We start from the raw sequence: 22,416 nt of genomic DNA on the forward strand, positions 1-22,416 counted from the left end.
TACATTATAGGAATACATTGGACGGTATTTAGCTAAAGAATTCGCGTTAATAAATAGGTTTAAGTCCAAAGAATTATAAACTTTTTAAAAGAAGCTAATAAAGTAACACCAGAATTTACATATATTAGACTGCCTTCAGCTGAAGAATGTCAGGCTGAAAAATTCGCAGTACATATATATTTAATATTAAAAAAAATGTTTTTAACATTTGTTTTTGGAGCTGTTTTTGTTTGATTTGACTTTAACCGGCTACTCACTTGGGTGGCTTCTCAATGGTGCGGTACTCCTTGAAGGCCAGCAGTTCCCGCTGGATGCCCTCCAGCGAGTTGGGCAGGTCGCGCTGCTCCAGCTCCAGCGTCTTCTGGCGGATCCAGCTCAGCAGGTTTGTGGTCAGACCCTCGTACTGCATCTTCTTGCGATCGGCATCCATCAGCTGGCCGACAATCTGGAGGGGATCGACACAAAAAGAAAAGAGAGCGCTGGTTGAGCAACTTTCTAGGTGTAGATCTGGACCGCACCCGAATACGAAAACGAATCCGAATCTGAATCCGAATACGAATCCGATCGGGGGCCAATCCATTGTGAAGTAGAGCGTTAACTGTGGGACACACTGTTACGCTGCAGCGATTTCCAGAGGCGATTTTCCATGGGACTCTGCCAATGGCATCCGCATCTGAATATGAACCTGAATCTGAAAAAAAGTAGAGGTCTAACTCACATTCGCTATGCGCTTGCCGCTCTTCTGCTCGTTCTTCATGCGTGCAAAGGTGTGATAGTAGGAGGCCACATAGGTCAAGATCGACTTCTCATCCGGTCGGGCAGAGTCAATGTCCTCCGCATCGAGCAGGCTTGCAAAGGGGAATTAGAAATTAAAAGTCAAAAGTCAGTTAATTAAATTCATTTCATAGATATTTGTTCAGTCGATGTAACAATTAAATTAACTATACCATTTGAACATTAAGACAATCATTGCTATTAATAATTAATAATTCTAAAAGCCAGAAAACCTCTTAAGAATTTATACAGATTTAAAGATTTAATTTAGTTGTCAATTTTTCTTAATTACTTTAGATCAATTGTTTTAAAAAATGACAAGGGTGAAACTTTTTATTGTGTGATGCGAATACAGAGTGTTTTTCTCCGAAACACAAAACCTAGAATTTAGCTTATAGACCCTACAAATCCTCACCTGGGAATGCCCAATTCGTTGGCGGCCGTGTCGAAGGCGTGATTAAGATTGTCCAGGTTGGAGTTCTTCGAATTGACAATGGTGCTGTACTCGAACAGATCGGGGCGATGCGAGTGGATGAGTGCATTGAAGCCCAATCCGGAGCGCCAGGAGTTGGTGAAGTCCGTGATATTGACGCCCGGATAGCCATGCGTCTTGCGCTGGCACCACAAAAGCAGCGCATCTTTGGCGGAACGCTTCTCGCTTGACTCGTTCTCTTCATCCTAAAAGATAAAAGTAGTTTTTTATTTTAAATTAAGTACTTTTATTATACAAATTGCAAAGTGGACACCTTACCACATCGATTTCAATTTCCTGAATCTGAAACCGCAGAATGATGGTCCAGATGAGACCCAGGATGAGACGAGGGTTGCCATCGACAATGTCCTCAGCACCAATGGACTCCAGACGGACCTGAAAAAGAAGCCATCATACACTGTTAAAAAAATATCGTAGTAAATCCAAGTGTATTAGATTTAGGTATTTTTCGCTTTGATTTCATTCATGACAATTTTTTTTTATTTTTAATTTCCTAAAAATAAAACTAATACAAAGAAAATCTTTATTTTGACTATTTTCGGAAAAAATTGCAATATCAAAAAATGTAAGCCATATCTAACTTATATACAATGAAAATAAAACAAACAAATAGCACACATTAAAAATCAATTCAATTATTTTAATTTTAAAAGGAAGGTAATATGTATGGTATTTTATAATTTGATTTTATAATTATTGAAAATATGAAATGTTAAATTTTAAGTTCCATAGCCAGATATAAGTGTCTACTATGCCATTTTTTAACAGTGTATAAATTATTTCCATTCTCCACACTATCTCTTCTTCATTTCTTTCATTTTCCATTTGTTGTCAGTGGAGTGTGGAGTGTGGATTGTGGAGTGGGTAAGCTACATATTGGGTTACCAAGAGTTCCACAACCCACAGAAACAGATACCTATACCTATACCTATAGATATCCAAAGTAGGTCTGTGCCTGTCCAGAAAGTCACGCATTATCAGGTGGAGGTGCTTGACCTTAAAGCGGCTTCATTTGCATTTATTGTGGGTCAGGTAACTCCCCTAATAATCTCAGCGAAGAAAGCATAAGTTACTAGCTGATACAGATCTGATACAGAGCGCTTGGCTGCTGATTTATGGCCAAAGGTAAAAATTACCATTTACTGGAAAATATTTTGTTCACGATTGAATTACAAATTCATTAAATTTGTAAAAAGAGGATATATTTAAGAAAATGTGGGCGTTTCTTTGAGGTAAATCCTATAATTATAAAAGACTTTTCAGAAATTTATGATCAGCCTATTGTTTTACATAGTTTAACCAAACTGCCTATTTATGGAAAATAGTTTGTTTAAGATGAAATTTCGAATTCAACAAACTTAAGTCTTATATTCTATTTAATGATTTAAAACCCAAGGAAAATATTATTACTCTTAGAGATAAGCCCTATGATTATGAGAGACTTTTTATAGTTTAATGACTTAGAAAATTAAGCCAAAAAACCGGGGCGTCTCTTGAATATATTTTAGATTTTAGAAATAGTTATTCAACTACGACTGAAAAATATAAATAAACTAACTGTCTAAAAATGTATTTTTCGTATTTTATTAATAATTTATGTGTTTCTTATTAATTTGAGATTTAGGAAAGAAAGCATTTAAATTAGCTTGATATTTCAAAACTGAAATTATTAATAAAGAATAAGACAATATTCTTTATGGAAATATATGAACAGCGCTTCAAAAAATGTTAGCATTATATTATATATTTAGCCTATTCCGAGAAACAGTTCACTTTAATGGACTTATTGGGAAGTTTTCTGTAATGTTATGGTTTCTTGCAAAGCTACGGCATTTGGTGACTGGGAATTCCGAGAGACGTGCTACCCTGAACGCTTCAATGGGTCGCCAGAGATCCTCCATGCGTAAATCTTTTGACCGGCCTTCTTTTGAGGCCTAAAAACCAATTAAAATGCACTCAATACCCATGTCACACACACATGGGAGACAAGCCCAAAAAACAAATAAAATACGAAATGAAGTGCGGTGCGATGCGATGCGGTGAAAAGTAAGACCGAAAAAACTTTCACTGCAGGCGCTTAAGAAACAAAATGAATTAGTTGGGCAATGGGACAAATACAAATAGCTGCGTTTTAATTGCTTCTAATTGGATTAGTACAGGGGCCCCTCACTAACTAAGAAGATACGAAACTATGTCGCACGCTAAGCTGTCCGCTTTGCACAATTAAAATCGAATTCGAATGCACACGAGAGGTGCAAAGAAAGTACGTTGTGTGGAAAATGTGCCAAGCGAAGTGAGTTGGAGCTACAAAAAAAAAAATGCATTAGAAAGTATGCAAATATTTCAGAAATTGCCAAGAAAAAAGTCGGGGCCCAGGCCAGGTAATTAAATATATATTTTGCCATGTCTCCTCTCACTTCCCCAGAGATATCCCCACAGATCCAAAAGCCGGAGCCGCGGAGCTCGTACTCATACGGCAAACAAAGCACGCAATGGCCACGCGCAGCTGCGCAGGCGCGACTTGCACTTTCTACAAATGCGTAGAGAGCTCTCCACTCTCCAGTCTTCTGTCCTCTGTCTTCAGTCTTCTGTCTTCAACAACTCCCCACCAATATATACATATACGTGCATTTTATATCTCACCTTGGTGTGCAAGAATGCCAGACTCTTGTTGACATTTTCGATTTTATGGACGCGCATGCGTCCACTGTTCGGCTTGCCCAGTTTCTCCGACGATATGATCTCCAGCAGCTTCAGCAGCTTGATGCCATCGGCCAGGTCTGTGAATAGGTCTTCGACCTCCATTTTGGCCTACAAAAAAGAAGACAATAGGCCCAAAAGTGAGTTGCATTCGTTTAATGGACGGGGGTGCTATAAAAACCTTTTCTTCCAATCAAAATATCAAGTGAATGCATAATTTTCGGTGTCACAGATATCGGTTTCATTTTTAGTTGGTCAAAATAAGGGTTTATGTGAAGTAGTGAAGTCAGTGGAATGCAATTTTAAATATATAAAGTAATAGTCTATATGCTTTTAAGTTCTTTATGTAAGAAATCGTTTATTTTCTGATTTAAATGAAAATTACTTTTTATATAGAAATGTGTATACAATATATATTTAGATTTATCGGTATGTAAAATGAATGCATTTGACTATGTTTGCCAAAATTGCTCCCTATATTATTAAAATAACTATAGATTTGCATTTTGGGCAGACCCAGAGACTGGAAAATTGTCCGACTTCTTGTAACCTATATCTTTTTACACACCTTGATCAGAAAGGAGTTCATCCATTTTGTGAATGTCTTCTTCTGGATGTGCAAGCGCTCCTCCTGCAGCGTTTTGATCCGCTCGTTCTCGAACTTGATGATGCCGTCCCTTTGGGTCATGTTGGCGGAGTTGCGATTGGAAGGCGTCGGCGTTTGCAGCGCGGAGTAGCCTCCCGGCTCATATTGTGATGCTAGGTAGACGGGAAGGGAACAAAATAAATCTCGGATTAGTTTGAAGTCATACAAGTGCAACGCAAAACGTTTAGTTTTAGTATTTGTTTTGATTTTTTTTGTTTTTAGCGAAGGAAAATGGGTAAACCACCTGACAACAGTCCAAAATCAATAATGGGCAGATAGAAAGTAAGGGAAAAAAACGAAAAGTATATATAGGAGAGATAGGGAAAGCACACCCGTGACGTGCAAACCTACTATATTGGTTCAAAGATAACAGGTTATCGGCAAACATAATTACTTCTATAAAAAATAAAACAATCACTTGCTAAAGTTAGAGCAACATTCCAAGGCAATTCATATATAGTTTACGCTTCTGTCAAACGTAATTCCTAATTTTAAAACATTCTATCAGCGGTTTTGAGCAATATCGCAGATTACCCAGTTGAACTTGTACACAAGAACCAACAAAAACGTTCAATTCGACACCTCATCACGTAATACGAGTATAACATTTTAGACCCGTAAAGATAAGCCAAGCCGATTAGGTATTTCACATTTAGATCTTAATTGCACAAACTTGCTAACAAATTGTCATTTCTTTTCGATAGGCTAACTATTTTATTAGATTAAAGTTTCAAAAGACGTTTGGTATCAAGGATATCATTACAAATAAATTTGCAAAATTCTTTTTTCTAAATCATACAGTTTGAAAGCTATTGGATTATAATTTCTATACATAAAGTAATGGGCTATTTTTATTATTATATCTAATTCTTATTTATTGCTTTATTTCATCATAATATTAGGAGAAAGAAGATCTCATTACACAAATTAATTAAATAAAGCTAATTTTTTTGTTTGTAACTTTTTGAAAAATTACTCTGTCCTTTAAGTTTCCAATGTTTTTATTTACAATAATTAAGTTGTAAGTGATTTCACAACCGCTCGAATAATTAAAATTGAATTAAGTAATTTTCTGCTCAATCAACTATAAACAAAACAAGTCGGAGTTCCCAACTTTCCATTCCAGTGATTATACCTTCAGAAAAGCGTATCAAAAACCTTAATGCTCATTGCCTTGGCGGGCTTATCTTTCGAAATTACTTCATACCCATGGAAAATGGTTAACGCTTTTGTTGCTTTTTATCAACGATTCGTTTTACGTAATACTGGGCAAGATAATATGCCAAAAATGGTCCGGAATTAAAGCGGAAACTGCAGAAAACGAACCCATTTTTGTGGTCGACTCATTTGTCAAATATTTGCGTTCTTATCAAAAGCAAAAACGAAATGATAGATAAGAACAGGTTACTTTCGTTTTGGGGATTGTATAATGATCGAGAGTTTCTAGAGGAAAAGTTCAAGTTCAAAACAGAAAACCTACCCAACGACTGTCGTTCGAAGGATATATATCTTCGATATTCATTGCGCGAAAAGTTGGAGCGCAATATACTATTGTACTCCATGGTTTTTTGTCTTAGATCACTGATTTCGAGGTGGGGTTTTTAGTGTTTTAGTTTCCAGCACAAAGTGCTGTTTTTAAGAGTTAAAATGTTGTTATTGATTTCGTTTTCTTTTCGGAGGGCACTAGTTCGATTCTATAGGCTGTTCCTCGCGGTTGCCGCGCCGTTTGGTCACTGAAATTGTAAGCCCAACAATTCGCTGGCCCCAACAATTTAGAGTGGGGGAAAGCTTCCTCCCCCTTTTTAACTGTGTGTTTATCAGATGAACCAAAAAAGCCAAACGAAAAGTGGCAGCGAAAATGCTACAACTGGCCTATGGTGAATTCCTTTTATCGCATGCGTTGATAACAAGAAATGAAAAAAGAATATGGTAAGAAGGGCAAGGGATCTGGCAAATCTTTGCATTGACATAAAGCCAATAGATCTTATCTTATCTGCCGATAAATCCCGCATACCAGGGACATATGTTGGCGGATATTTATAGAGGGGAATGCACTGCAATATCAAGTTATTTATGAGCCCCATAAGTGCCCAATTCGATCATTCCACTGACATCATCCAAAAGAGTTATAATCTGCTACCTACTAATAGATAATGTGTGAATGCCGACAAAAGCCGCAGTGCTGAGGTCAACTGGAAGGCATTCCAACGCCAATTGGCAAACAGAACACTTCGCTTGGGCAAATACAAAAATCAATTAAAAAGAGGTGAAAACTAAACAATAAAAAATGAACAACACACGTTGAGTGTGACAATAAACGTTACCATACCGCGATAACGATTTCCCTTATCAGCATGGAATGGCAAACACAAACCAAAGGGACTAGAACTGCGGCATAACTTTAGGCTAAAGGCTGGAAAAACAATTAAAGCCAAAAATATAAAATATAAAAAAAAAACCCCAACTCACACACAGCTGTCTTTGACTATAAACTATTTATAGAGCTTAAGTTGCCGGAAAAGGGAGGCCGAATGCAAAGTCTGGGTCGAATTCCGGGCATCCTGTTTACTTCAATAGGGATACAATACTATATATAATACCAGAGCACATGCGCAGCAGCTGGAAGCAGAAATACTCAAATTCCGCGCCTCTTTCTATTTATAAACAACCAAACATCCACACTTCACTCATCGCAAACACTTTGAACACGTTTTTTATTTTTTTCGGGTGCTCTCTGGCAGATCTTAATCTTATAGTGTTCCACATTTTCGTTTAGCTAATGAACAAACCGTGCAACAACCTCACAGTCGTGTAGAAATTTGCATAAATCAATAAACATTTAGCATTTTGTATGCTTAATTTTTATAGCCTATATGCTAAGCCACACATAACATTTAGCAAATCCAAAACCAAATGATACTTTAAAGTGTATCAAAATTAAGTTAAGTACTAAGATAACATCCCAAGTCATTCCCAGTTTTAATTACTTTTGCGTGAGAGATGGAATATGTCTGATAAGAACCTAATTTCAACTGTCATCTCTGTTTTTAACACAAAATAATGAGACCTATAGCGCGGCAAATTAGGAAATTGGTGGGCTTTGTTGTCAAAATATCTGTGAATAAAATTACCTCATCAGCGGCTGGAAATTAAAATTCATTTTAAGCCCCAGTCAAACAGAAGAATACAGATGAACCAAAAAAATATAATAAAAGTAGAAAACCACAATGTTATAAATTCTTTTGTGTGTGACTGGAATGCTAAACATATAACAAATTCAAAGAGAGAAAATAACAAACAATATTAAAAAGAAAACAGCAAAACGAGATGGCGACAGGTTTGGATTTTTTTTAACAATAGATGCAAACTTAATATGTTTTAAGGGAGAAGTAATTCTAAAGCTTACGAAAATCAGTGATTTATAATTAAATGGATTCTTAATATTTTAATTTATAGAGGCTGTTTTCTGAGGGATTTAAATTCATTTTTAAGCTTAAGAAACCTAGAGATTTTTGAATCTCTTAATGTATTTGTTTTCTTTAATAGTATTTATTCTCAAGATCCAGAAAACCATAGATTTATGTTCTCAACTCCTTAACCATCAATTAATTTGAGTTTTTATTCAAAGCCCCTTTTCAAACCCTAATTTATAGTTGTAGCTTCAATTTGGTTTGCTGTTTAAAAATTATTGCCAAACATTTGGGCTCATAATTGTCTCATAACTATACAAAAGGCAAAGAAATATTACATACTTCGTCTATTGCTTTTATGGCTCTTGGCTTTGCTTTTTGCTTTTGTTGAAATCGATTTTTTTTTGTTTACTTTGCTTGGATCGTACGTGTTGCTGTCTATATGATGTGCCCCAAAAGTTATTTGCGAAAATTAGTCAATGCCGTTGAGCCACTTTCAAAGCCCCTAGCTCCTCGTGCCCATTGCCTTTATTATTTTTTGGCATTTGGTCACGCCCCCCAGAGGGGCTGTACCTATACACTATACACCCGCAACAAGCGATGTTGTTTTGATGACATCACCGTACACCAAAAATCTGAGTTTGGTTCAAAGCCCAAAAATTCGTTTCGTTCTTCTGGGTTTTCTGCGCATGCGCCACCGGCTACCGAATTTAATTTGGTTTTCTCCCTGGCCTCTCGCATTCAGTTTTTATTTAGGTTTTGTTTATGCAAATGCCGAGGGAACCGATTATTTGAGGCGCCGCTTCAGCGGTTTTAACAGATTTTATTGTGCGACTTTGGCAATGAATACAGTTTTCAATTAACGTTTTCCAATGCTTTACAGCTTTTCCCCAGGCTGGGAAAACTCTTTGAGCCAAGCATCGAAACTAAACAGCAAATACTCAAATGATGACATCACTTTCTAGCAAATAGAAATCTCTGGGGACAAAAGAAGCCACTGAAGATGATGACAACGGGTGGGATTTATAGATTCCATTGATATGGCACAAATTCCTTGAATAAATTTCTCTCTGCAAACCAACTTTTGGCACAATAAAAATCAATTAAAAGCAAAATGTTTGCAGGGCGTCGCTTAATTTGTAATAAATTTTAATCGATTGAAAGAGCAACCATTAATTTTGCAAGCAAAAAGGCACGCGTCTCTATTTAATAGTGGGTATAATTAAGATTCGTTATGGCGGATATAGGCTCATTAAACCAGATGATTTCTGTAACAGTTGGGATGAGTTAAGGAACGGGTTTCCAAGCACTTTGATTGATTTCCTTGGATTGTTAAGGGGAAGTGCCAGGCAATTATAGATCTCGCGAATCCAAGGGGCGTTAAGTGTGACTAAGTCAATTTGATTGATTATCTTAAAAGGCATTCTAAGATTTTGAGTTTTTTTTTATACACAAATGTTATAAGCGGAAACATACCATGAAAGCCGATGATAATCACTCTGAACAATCGAACTGATGTTTGTAAATCTCTTGTGGGAAAAATGGAAACTTTCACTTGAATGACACAAAGAAAATTGTCGAAAGGCAAAAGAAACTTTCAACGATTCCAAACCGAAATTTAAAGCTGTTCTACCAATTGAATTTCTGTATGTTTTCTTTCCCAAAAAAAGCTGGTTTCTGATTAATTAGTTTTGTCTACCCACTTCCTATGCGAACAGCGCCGCAAATATGACTTAATCGTGAATGATTTGCATATGGGGGAGATTCAATAAAAGCCGCAACACGTGTGAACCCAAAATTTTAAGCTTAAAAAATAATGAGTCATTTGAAAGATATATGGAATGGAGTATATATGCCAGCACTCATGACAAACACACAACACTCACGGCTAAAACCAATATTTGCACAATAATCTAACACTTAACGGGGGCTTTAAGTTATTTCCGCCGCGTTCGCAGGAAGTTTAGTATTTAAGTAGTATTTTACCCTTATCGAATTCGTTTCGGCCCTATTTTGCGGCAGAGTTCAGTGGGGTAAGGTCGGTTCTATCAGCAGCAACAACCCTCTCTTCGCTTTACTATTAATTAAAATGTACCAAATGGCAATCAAACGATCGTCTGACAAGACGGAGAACAATTCAATTTCATTTTTGACAGCCGCAGACCCGAAAATGTCACGAGAACAATGGCAGAAGAAATATTTCATCTAGTCATAACTCATATCTTAAACATCTACTTCAAAAACTCTAATTGAAATTGAAATCATGTGAGGAGAAGAGACCCTTTGGAGGGGGGAATTTTTAATTGGCTAAGCCTGAGAACCGAGAAACGCAAATGTTTACTCAAGTGTCGGGGGCCATAAAAACCAAATCGTCATCGAAAAAGAAATATAAATTTGTTACATTAGGGTGGGGAATATTGAAAGTTTAAAAGTTCTGGGCCTTGAGTTGTTCAACATCGTTGATAGTACAATAATATATGGTTTTTAAATGAATTTCAAACGATTTTAATGTGTTTTTTACGAGCCACGAACTACGATATGGGTTTGTTATTACAGACTGTCCGAAAACAAAAAAAATTGCATTCCGACTTCAAAAAGCACGTTGCGCAAACCACTGACCAAAATCGGACAGCAAAAAAGTCAGGTTTACAATTACACGACAAAAATTCAGATTCGATGACGTTTTAAGCATATTGAAGAATACTTTTTTGCGGTTTTGTGTGCAAACATTTCATGCATAATTTTATTCACGAGTCGGTTTTGAAGAGCGCTCGAAAAGAGATGAATACACTTGTGATAAAAATAGCTAAGAGCAATCTGTGGGGAAGGCTTATTAAGAGGGGTCGAGGTTTCTTAGGTTCCGAGACCTCTTACTTTACGTATTGATTTTAAAAATTCAGTCTACCTTTGTATTTAATTTAGATTTAAATGAAATTTGACCAGAAAAAGAGTTTTTATTGATATAATTAAGCCTTAATAAGCATAAAAGGTAAATCCCGCTTATATTTTTCTTTCCAAAGAGATTTGATTTTGTTATCTTGCTGATTTTATTGCAGTCCCAAAAAGGTGGAGATACAAAAGCAAAAATATATAAAAACTTGTTTGCATAATCCCTTTTCCCTTTTATTTTGTGCTAATTTTTTTTAGATTGAAAATATTGTTAAGATACTTTCCAAAAGTGCCCGAAACACTTTTAGATTATGTCTGAATTTTTTTCTATTATCTGCCATAATTTAAAGTAATCCGTAGGTGTAATTCGCAGCCACTTTTGGCCATTAAAAAGCTCTCACCAAAACAACACACCCTAAAAATGTAGTTTCTTATCATGACAATTAGATTTGGCCTCCATATCTCATGGTAATCCCTAGGAAAGTATCTCAATGCTATTAAAAACATTCCTCTAATTAAATCCAGAAATCTCTTTCAATCTTTGACTACCGGGTGGCCAAATGAGGAGGAATGCAAAACTCGTTTCTGCCTGGCGGCATATGCAAATTCTCATTCCCAAACTCGCTGATGAAGACTTCGACTTCGCTTGTTGTTCAGCGCGCGTCATAATCAAAATCGTAAATATGAAATAAGGAAAAATAGGTAAAATAAAGATCATAAGACTTCACGCTACAATGCTAAACAGACGCAGCAGCAGACATATATTTTTTTTCGGACGGAAACCGGTAAAAATTACAACAAAAAATGAAGAGCAGACTTCTGGAGAATTTCTTGTTTGGAAAGCTCCACGTAGCTGTTCAAGTTCCCCTTTTTTCGCCGCTTTTTCCGTTCATAACTTGTTGATTGTCTGATGTCAGCGTTTAAGTAAATATTTTCTTACTTAAGCGTGTAATTTTGTTTTTCAGTCGCCGCGCGAGAACATAACCTTTGGCTATTTTTTGTCGACTTTGTTTAAATATAAAATAAAAGTGTTATATAAGCGAGTCTCAAGGTTACTCGGCCTGGTTTTCTGCTGCATGCAAACTACATATATATGTAAAACATTCTGTAAGCGACTTAGTCACGACTACAAACCGCTCGATCATCGACTCTGAGCTGATCTGCGTTCCCAGCTAATTAATATGACAAGACTATTCGAGGAATTTATCTAGCTACAGTGGAGCTCTTTTAGGTTCGAAATGGTTTTTAAGATTTTTAAAATTTGTTAAAAAAAATATTTCTATGTTACAGTTGAAGTTTAAGTACGTCAAGTGGAGCTTGCATTGGTTGGAAGTGCTTAAAACTAATTATTTATATCACCCAATTCTATTATGTTAATACAATAGGTAAACGGTTTTACTAAAAGTCCCTAAACGTCATAACGTCACAAAAAAAGGGAATTTAAACTTAGATCTCCATAGATCAGACTTTTTCTGTGCTAAAATTTCCTCAAGCTAGACTGTAATTAATCAGACGATTCTCTGTTTCAGAGACTACAAAAACTGACTCATTTCGAACTCTGACATCATGGTGCTGTTTCCATCGATTCCTGCATCAAACAAAGTGCATTTAATCAGTTTTTATCGCAGTTCGGCAGTTGATAACTAACCGTCAAGCACTATCTTCAACTTATAGATACTATACTATCTGCAAAGTCCACCTGGTGAGCCATAAATTCAGCCAAAGAAAGTCATAAATTGCAGGGACAAATTTCTTAAGTGAAGTCACCTCTTTCCGTTCGCTTTCGAGGCCCCATTAGCAGTTGGCATTTCAGTTAGCCACTGCCACTTCAGTAATTTACTCAAGACATTTCATTTGTGTCATTATCATTATCATCTGGGGTCTTGGCTCTACAAAATGGCTAAAACGGTTGGCTTTAACTGATCGCTTAGCTGGGTAAATCCATGTGAAAGAACTGGAACGCATAACGCTTATAACATAAATAACAGCGCACTCACGCATACACGAAAATCTTTTCAAAATCCATGGAGAAAGAACAATTTATAAAGTACGCCAAGGAATGCCAAAGTGAAAGAAGAACTGAACTGAAATGCCAAGAAAAAAGCCCCTGGCAAGGTAAGACGAGTACCGCCTCGACCCGGGCTCAAAAACCCAGAAAAGGAGGGCTATCCGAAGTACACTACAAAAAAAATGATAACTTCTCTTAAGAGTTACAATTCCTGACTTTATAATGATAAAATAATTTTTATATCTCAATAAATACGGAACTGCCCATTAAAATCAGATAATTATTATCATATGACATACTTTATTAAAGAACTTTATTATACATAATTCCTCATTTCATATTGCCACTTGTGGATCTTTTGACTTACGACAATAAATTCCCATATCTCTTTCTAATCGGAATGCTAAGAAACATAGAAAGAGCAAAAAAAAGAAGACAAACAAGTCTTAGTAGAAAACCAAAACAATAATAATAAATTTAAATTGCTATTTGTATCAAGACAAGATTGTAAAAGTTTCACTTTCTCTGAATTTTATGATATTTCAATTCCGTTCGTTAACTACTTTTTGTAATTTTCAAAAAGTTATTTACTAAGATTGTTCCTTGCACTAAAATAAAATGTAAATTGGGGTTAGAAAATAATGCATTAAATTTACATTTATTTTTAAGTTCCCATTTTTGACCTATCAATTTTGTACAAAATAGTTTCTTTAAAAATCTTTCTGAATTGTAAAGAAAGTATTTAAGTTCTATCGACTTTGTGGATATGGAAATATAACTTTTTAGATACAATGTGTTAAAAATAATCTGTATTAATTATTTAATATTTTTTCGCCAGGTGTAAGACCGCTTTGCCTTTTGGACAGCCTTCACAGCTGTGCTTTTGGGCCGCTTAAATATTTGGCATTTCTGCTTTGGCTCTGCTACGCTTTTTGATTTCGATCGATTGTACGCGCAGTGAGGTATGCAAACCAGAGTTACGAGGTTTGGCTTTTGGTTTTTTAAGGTGAAAACGAAACAATTTACGAGTGCCGCACATGCGCACCACTGTTCTCTGGGAACCCAGCTGCATGGGCATTTAATATGCGAAATCAATGCCTCCACACACACAGATGGTAGATGGTAAAATGGGGAATATACCCGGGGAATGACCATCAACCATCAACACCTTCTTATAGACCTGGTCAAAACGCCAAGAACAACAACCGTTGCACCACAAACACAAAAAGCCAGCAGGCCAAGAACCAGCGGCACTTTTATGGCTTCATCTGTTTCCGCTTTTCTGGTAACGACGCGATGACATCCCCTAATAATTTCCACAAAATCATTGGCTCTTCACCGTATATACCCTATACTTACGGGGTGTTCCATGAACACCCAACAACAACAAAAAAGAAGACAAAATTCAGACAAAGAGAAGAAGTAATTACAGGCAAAGAGTACAGAATTCTACCGCTTCCAGCCAGCGGAAACAAAGTGCGCAAAATGTAATTAATTGCCACAGGCCCCCTAGGCCCAAAAAGCCAATTCATATGCAGCCACAGTGCGGTTCGCAACTGTAAAACTATCTACAGATCTTCAGCCAGCAATGATATCACACAAAAAAGAAGACAGGATGAAGTCATTTGTTAGCAAAAACAAGTAAAAAGTCACAAGAGTTTGTAGATAAAGATAAATGAGTGCTGAGGAAGTACCTAAAAATTTCAAAAAAAAACTTTATAGGTATGTAGAAAAATTCTTTTAAAGAATTTGGCAAATTTTAATGTTAATTTTTATATGGTTTACAGAATAAATATAAAGAATAATTATTTTATTTAGTTTGCGCTTTTATTTATTGATTTATTTTACTAGAGAAGCTCATTTCTTAGGCCGCACATATTCTTTATTCACATATATAATATTATATTAAGATTATAAGAACACGTTAAGTCATTTAATCATTAACATCCCAAGCCCCTTACTTTTAATTGTTATTGCTAATAGCAAAGATTTCTTTGCTTTATAAATTTCTATTTTATTTGGTATAAGTAACTTTGTTAAATTAACTATCTTCACATGATTAGAAAAGACTATCCTGAGATCGCTTTATATTCCCTTGACGCACTGTTTCATGGACTTCAAAGTTTAAAAACTTTACGTATTTTTGCAACTCTCACGCAGCTCCTTTGATGAAACTTTTGTTTGTTTGACTTTGCTCGACTGTTTGTTGATCTTTTTCGAAACTAATAAGCTAAATATTTTTATTGGACCGGTGGCCGTTGAAAAAAGAAAAACACAAAGCGAAGAGAATCGCGAATGCCACTCGCGCACAGAGACTTGATTAAATTTAGCATTGTCTTTCCGTTTTCGGGGGGAAGTGGTTCCTCTGATTTCGGACTCTCTCGGATGATTGGCAAATTGCTCAAATTTAAGACCCGAGTCAAGGCTATATTTTTTTGTTTTCCGCTGATAAGATTTAACGTTTCTATTTCTTCATTTCTGCTACTAGTAGTGCCAAGACAAAAAGCGTGTTGGGGTAACCGGAATTTTGACCACTTCCGCTGGATAAGTCGGGTTCCATTGAGTTCGCAATGAAGCACCGAAACCGAACCCACTCTCTGCTCACCAAACACTTGACTCGATTAGCCAAATTCCACAGACTGGCCAAAAACACGAATAAAACAAAACAACGAAAAAAAACAGCTAGACAGCTTCATAATAAATAAGCTTAGATGCGAACAACCTGCTGGCAATTGTTTATGGCCCAGGTCCGCAAACTCGAAAGGCAGGCCAAAAGAAAGACCAAATCTTTGGGGAGTGGGCTTTTATTGGTAGTAGAGTGAAAGAGAGGAGACCACCTCTTTGGCTGGGAAATTTCACTTGGCAGAAAGGAAGGCAAAAGCAAGTTTCAAGGTTGCCAGCGATCTGGCGATAATGGCACCCAGGTGGGACTGAAACACAATTATGCCCAAAAACCAAAGCGCTCTCGTAATGCAAACCAATGCAGAGTTTTAAGTCTTGGCTTTAAGTAAATGTAGCAAGCAAATTCTAACTGAGCTGTTACTGGATTTTATTTGTGGCGTCAGAGATCTTAAATCACTCTAATTATATTCACAAATACAAGAAAATCTTTAAATTAAGAAATCATTGAAAATCAAATTTTTATTTATAAAACAAGAAAAACTTAAAAAAAAACTTTTTTAGGCCGTTTTGCAATAAAAACGTAATTGATTCAAATGAATGCCTTTTAAAGAAGCTTATTTTAACACCATAATCGGATTGATAAGATCAAATTCTACTAACAAACTTTATAATTCCATACTGAAAAAGCTATAAACATGTATGTGAGACACAAATTAACGATGTTGCACTTTGAACTTTAGCTGGGAGTCAATGATCAGTAATCGCATAGCCACATTGTAACGACTAAAATTCCGCCAAGCCCCGTCTCGTTCCCAAGAAAATAAATAATTTCCCTCTGTAACTTTTCGTGTGGGCATATTTTCTGCGTTATTTATTGTTGTTGAGAGGGACCCCGGGTGATAAGCATTTTGGTCTGGGCAGATTTTTGTTTTTTTTGGCCAACATACATATACTCCGACTTACAAAACCAAGACCAACAAAAATATATATGAAAAAAGAAAGCAAACCGCGAGTGCGAGTACAAAATACAAGACAAGACGAGAAGAAAACCAGTTCCTCTGAGCAAGTTTACTTTTAGTTGTTGTTACTGGCGTATTATTGTTGGCTTATAGCCTTGAATGTGCATTTCACGTTGTTGCTGGTTTTTTAGTTTTCGGTTTTTGGCGCGCGCTCAGGAAAACATAAAAAACTGGTTAAGGCCAGAGTTGGCCAAGTTTTCCCAAACCTCCCAAAAATCAACAAAAAAAAGACACGAAAAACCGCACAATTGATAGACAAGTGAAATGAGCAGCCAAAGAGAGCGAGAAATTCTCTGGTCTATAGCGGTTTTAGTTTGCACATGACTTACGGTTATTTTCTAATTACTTTCCAAGTAATTAGCATGCACAGAAAATAAAAAAAAAATTAAAAGGTTTCGTAACAAAGCAACGGTATAGGTATGACTTATTATAGTTTTAATCGTGGCTTAAAACGTTTAAAGAGAAAGGAACCTTTGCTATCAGCTGCAATAATTTTATAAGTTTTATCATTAATTTCATTTAATGTTTTTCCAAACTCTTTAATATCATATCTTAAGATATTAAAGAAAGTTTGCAGTAAAACTATAAGTCCAAGATTTAATGTCAGATATAAGCTGTGCCTGAACTACTTACATTACAGAAATATGACGCTCTGTGATCATCAGAATATTTAATCATAATCAGTCATTTATTAATTAATTATAATTATAAGTCTTATACCCTTTAGAAAAATACACAAAACACATCATTCAAACTGATCGTGTCAGATGGAATTTGTTGCCAAAGGGGTTCTCATACTCCTTATCAATTTGGCAAGTGACATTCGCTATTTTTACTGTTTTTTTGAATAGATTATTTACAATCAATGATGTTGGACTTGCACCCAGAGATAAGCGCAAATAGGTTAAATAATATTGAATGCATGTATTTGACATTGTCAAGTAATGAGACTTCTTTTGAAGAACCGAGTTCAGAAAGTCAATTGCCATTAACTGCAGCGGCCTTTCAATTAATTAAGGCCTAATTACAACTCCCCCAATCCCTTGCACTGGAGCAATTACCTCCATTATGCTGTGTTTTATCTTTATGATTCAGTCCCTTTGATTTTTTTCCACTCGAAAATTATCAAAGTACAAAATACAGTTTAGATTGCCTAATGAAATACAAAAATCAGCTTAACAAAATTGGTCTAATTTTGATTGTTGAGATAATATGGTATTTTATCAAAAGGAGTTTAAAAATAAATATAAATAAAATACGAAAATTCTCCTGAAACAATATTGAAAAGAAAAGTTCGATTTAAAGAAATCGGACTGTACATGCTTCATAATTGCTGACACAGCGATAAGACTCGTTTCGTAAAATCACTAAAATTCGTTCTAAATTCGCTTTATGGCCTTTGATTGATTGGCACGCGGTGTGTTCCGAAAAAAGGCCGTGATTGATTGACTCTGGCTGATTTTGAATGGGATTATGCATAGTGTACACTGGCCAACTCGGCAAAAGCAAAAAAAAGGGAAAGGGAGACAGACACTCGGGGAACTTGAAATGAAAACAAATAAAAAGTACACCGCACAAATTGTGCAAAACGGCAAAGAACGCCGCAGTAAAAACTCCAATAAGAGTGCAACAACAACAGCAACGTGGCCAGCTGCAGTGCAGACATCTAATTGGAAAAAAGAACAACAAAGTGCTGAGATATAAACAAGTCCATGTGCAATCGTATGCCTGTGTGTTTTGGTGTTCAAAGGGGGAATGTAAAAAGAATTCAAAAATGGACCAACTGGGTCTCCAATAGGAATTGTATATCGCTGGAAAGTTTGACAGTCATTGGAATAGTGCTCCCTATTGCTGTTGCTGCAGTTTTCCTGCAGTGATCGGCATCTGTTTACACTGGGACACACTTGGGGTCAAAACAGTGGGAGCCCTAAATGTTTTGAGACTTTTAAGATAAACATAAAAGGATAAAACATACAAGCGATCAGATCACAAATGTATCAAACTATTGTGTTGGATATTGCAAACAAATTTTAAGTTGCTAGTCGTAAAGTTAACCGAGTTATGAACATTTTATTAAAATCCAAATAAGGCTACCTACTTTTCTGTGTACTTTAAATTGTAAAGACTGAAAGGAGTTTATCTATATTACCTTTTACTACAACACCTCCATAGTGACCGAATAAAGATCACAAACTTTGTAAAACAATATTTGTAATTTCATGCTACCATTTGATATGATTATTAGAGTGATTGTCTTGATGGCCACAACTGTATGAAAATGGGCTGCTACATTGGGGGCGTTGGCATTTCCCCTTCTTCCGATCTCTTCGCCAATCTCCTTTCTCCCGACTCGATGACTTGGCCTTGTTGATAGTCATTGGCCTCTCGATGACCCGTTAAGTGTAATTGAATTTAAACGGCAATTGTCTTGCGAATGCATTTATTGGCATTGTACTTTGCAAATCACAGTGCTCAGTTCAGTGGCTTTAAAACTTTCAAGCTTAACGGCTAATGAGCGAGTGAGATAGTGGAACTTCAGAGCGAGACACAAAGTACCCAGGCGGAATGCGGTTTAAAAATAAACCAAGCCCAAAGCGAGATAGCCTGATCTAGAGGGGGGAGGTGTGAGTGAGACGGGCAAAGCCAAAACGTGCTTTGGCTTAGACCCTATTTAGCCTAGTTTACGACGACTGGCCAACACAGCCCAGAAAAAAATAAGAGAGCCTGACTTGGACACCTGTGCCCAAAGAGGGGAAAATGGGGGAGGGCACCCCGTACCCCTCGTTATGCTAATTTATATCAGAACTACAGATCTCCTTCTATAACTAAAACTAAATCTATCTTTTAGGAACTAAATACATTAAATAATATGCTTAATAATGACTTTGGTATTAATTTAAAAAAATTCTTTAACAATTTATAAAATTCTACTGCCAAAATTTGAAAAAATGTCCTAAGCTCAGAAAATGCTGAAACGCAATTAAGAATTTTTCTATAAAGTACCTAGAAAAAGTCCTCTTATCCAAACTCTACTGTGTGACTGTATATGACAGCTTGGCAATTTTTACGACCTGTTCGCACGCAACTTGAACATAATGGATTGGTAGAATGGATGGAGGATCGTGTGCCCTTTACTGTTGTACAGTTTGGCAGCCCTATTGATATTATGCAACACCTTGCGCCGGGTTTATTGGCTTATAAAGTGGAGCATCGGACCGTAAAACATCCCATATTTATTTAACGATCTTTACTCCAATTCGAATCCGGTTTTTCTGTTTTTCGCTTACCTTTGACAGCCTCGTAGTATCCCAAATCCAGCTTGAATGATTTACGTTTATATCCTGGGCGCACAAAAAACTATATATATGTATTTTCCAGATTTCTTCTTCTTCTTCTTTAGCTGCTGCAATTTACATAAATTCCGGTATTTATTTGTTTTTCGCCTACTGTTTTCACTGCGATCTTTCTCCTCCTTTCGCCTCTCTTCTTAGTTTTCTTAACACACACACACAAGCACACGAAAAAGATGGTTGTACAAAAATAAGAGAGAACGCGAACAGGAGGAGGAGGATGATGGAGGATGGGGAAAGGGGAGGAGAAAAACCGGAAAGTTGTTTTTGTTGCTTCGACCACAAGCGGCGTTCTTTGCTTACAAAAACAACACAAAACACAAGCCGAAAAAGTGTTAAAACCAAAGAAATCTCAACTTTGGGGATTCTGTTTTAATTTATGCCAAATCTAAAGAATTTTTGTCACTTGTTGCTGCTTTTCGACCTTAATAAAGAATTCCAATGCACACCAGTTGCTTTCTCACGCAAAAACCAGCTTTGTGGGTTTTTTTCTCTTTTTTTTTTGGGGCAGTAATTAGAAATAGCCGCGTTTTAAACACCGGGCGCAACAGCAACAACGATACAATTTTCTAATAGCACACAAACAACAACAAGAGCGGCTTGAAGAGAGCGAAAAATAGAGAGAGGGAATTTGAAACGCTGATTACGTTTATTTGCTGGCTCTCGTTTGTTGTTTCTTTTTTTTTTGCACTGCGATATTTATTTTTGAGTTGCTAGCGGTTTTGGGATCTACCGACTTGTCCGCGCGCACCTTGCCTCGCCGATCGAAAAAAACAATTTGAATCTGAGCGTAGAGCAGTGTGGCCAGATGAACAATCTTGTTTCCCACTAAATAATCTCGCAGAGCGCCGATTTCCTAATTTGCTATCGATTGGAGGTAGAGAAACATCGATTACAAAACATCGGTCTTATCGATTTTTGGCGGGGAAAAATCAAATTTGTCCATCTCTACTCTGCTTTCCCTCTGCCGCAGCGCCTTGCCGTTACAAAGTCGACGGTTTTGAATTTCGAACTTTGAACAAAACTGATCACGGCTTTGGATTCCGGCTTTATGATCGAGGGCAGTTCTGGAGATGCACCATGGGCATTGTCCAAGTGCTACAAAAAGAGAAAGACATGAATTACTTTCTTTAATAAATAATAAATCGGAAGAACGGACTGCGTTGCAAACTTCTGACTGAAATTATAATACCCTATGCAATATAAAAGGGTATAAAAATATGCTTAATAACTACCTTGAATAAAAAGCATTTCCCTAAAATCATAAGACTTCGTTCTTTAATTGTAGAACGGCAGAATAATTCATGAAAAATGTATTTATTTATATATATTTTTATTGTTCATGCTCGCGTAAACAATTCATTCGATTTATCATTGCGCTATTTGACTTGCATTGTTTAAGAGTCCAACCAAAATTCTGTAACAACATTTAAGTAAACTTTACTTATTTATTTAAACTGCGCTGATCGGTGCTGGCAGTGAATCGACAGTTTCAGTCCTATATAAGAACTTCTGAGGATCTGACTTCTTCAATATCTCGAGTAACTTACACTAGATACCCAAAAATGATGCACATCAAGTACTTGTTCGCCCTCTTGGCTGTCATGATGCTGGTAATCCTGGGATCCAACCAAGTCGATGCCGACTGTCTTTCGAGGAGATATAGGGGTCCCTGTGCCGTCTGGGACAATGAGACCTGCCGACGAGTGTGCAGGGAGGAAAGACGACCCAGTGGCCACTGCAGTCCCAGCCTCAAGTGCTGGTGCGAAGGATGCTAAAATTACATTTCATTTTGCTCCACCAACTTTAGAAATTCAATAAAGTAAATATACTTTATGGCAGGAAAACCATTATTGACTTACCGTTTGGTTTACAATTATACCATCTATGAGTTTAATTAGACAATTTAAAATACCGAAACAAATGCAGACTGAAATGCTTAACTACCTAAGAACCTATTTATTTTACCCTTGAAAGGTATAATAGTTTCGGCAGTATTTAAACGATTTATCTAAGTAAATTTAAATAAAAATAAAATATAAATATAAGTATAATATACTAAACAATGTTTAGTAATGTTTGATTAGTTTTCGTGGCTAGAGAACTATATATAAAATTCTCTCTTAGCACTAGGATAGTAAATAAAAAAATAAATAAATAACAATATATTGAAATGGTTTACTATTATTGAATAACAGTTTTAATTTTACGTTTTTGTTTTCTTAATTTCCTAAATGAAGAACACTCAACCATTTGTGTTGTGCCGAATATAATACAGCTAGGTTTTCTACTGGTCCAACCGTTTTTAAAATATAATTAAAAATATAGAAAATACAGAAAATACAGAAGAGAAAACTATTTGGTCTAAAGTCGTGCTAAAGCTTTTCTTCAATAACTAAAAGCATTTGGTTCTTAAAACATGAAAAAATACGTAAGAAATTTAAAATGCAATTATATTCATTAAATTGAACACTGCCCTATCCTTTAATTAAGAAAAACGATGGT

At 36.2% G+C, this 22,416-nt stretch overlaps 2 protein-coding genes across 7 annotated transcripts in view; one reads left to right on the forward strand and one right to left on the reverse strand.

The window, feature by feature from the left end:
• LOC108145846 (spectrin beta chain, non-erythrocytic 5) overlaps window positions 1–20,692 on the reverse strand; it is a 35,551-nt gene extending 14,859 nt beyond the window's left edge. For 2 of the 6 annotated variants that reach the window (XM_017271461.2, XM_017271460.2), the window contains exons 1-7: window positions 6,094–6,350; window positions 4,536–4,726; window positions 3,911–4,078; window positions 1,526–1,642; window positions 1,190–1,452; window positions 719–848; window positions 258–445 (exon numbers count right to left, since the gene is read on the reverse strand). In XM_017271461.2, the coding sequence (XP_017126950.1) occupies window positions 258–445; window positions 719–848; window positions 1,190–1,452; window positions 1,526–1,642; window positions 3,911–4,078; window positions 4,536–4,726; window positions 6,094–6,175 (1,139 nt within the window). In that variant the 5' untranslated portion in view covers window positions 6,176–6,350. Of the gene's footprint in view, window positions 1–257; window positions 446–718; window positions 849–1,189; window positions 1,453–1,525; window positions 1,643–3,910; window positions 4,079–4,535; window positions 4,727–6,093; window positions 6,351–19,848; window positions 19,965–20,558 lie in introns of those variants that run through there. The other 4 variants (XM_017271465.2, XM_017271462.2, XM_041708069.1 and 1 more) reach the window with 3 other exon arrangements.
• A 731-nt stretch (window positions 20,693–21,423) lies between these two features.
• LOC108145763 (drosomycin-like) lies at window positions 21,424–21,792 on the forward strand. Its single transcript, XM_017271331.2, has one exon. It carries the CDS (start codon window positions 21,477–21,479, stop codon window positions 21,687–21,689), a length of 213 nt encoding a protein of 70 aa, XP_017126820.1. The 5' UTR covers window positions 21,424–21,476; the 3' UTR covers window positions 21,690–21,792.
• The last annotated feature ends 624 nt before the right edge of the window (window positions 21,793–22,416 follow it).

The sequence above is a fragment of the Drosophila elegans genome, unplaced genomic scaffold (assembly GCF_018152505.1).
Source record: "Drosophila elegans isolate 14027-0461.03 unplaced genomic scaffold, ASM1815250v1 contig_208, whole genome shotgun sequence".
Lineage (NCBI taxonomy): Eukaryota > Metazoa > Arthropoda > Insecta > Diptera > Drosophilidae > Drosophila > Drosophila elegans.

What these genes read in the sequence shown, in the direction of transcription:
- LOC108145763 (XM_017271331.2), top strand. Translation starts at nt 21,477, where the DNA reads ATGATGCACATCAAGTACTTGTTCGCCCTCTTGGCTGTCATGATGCTG.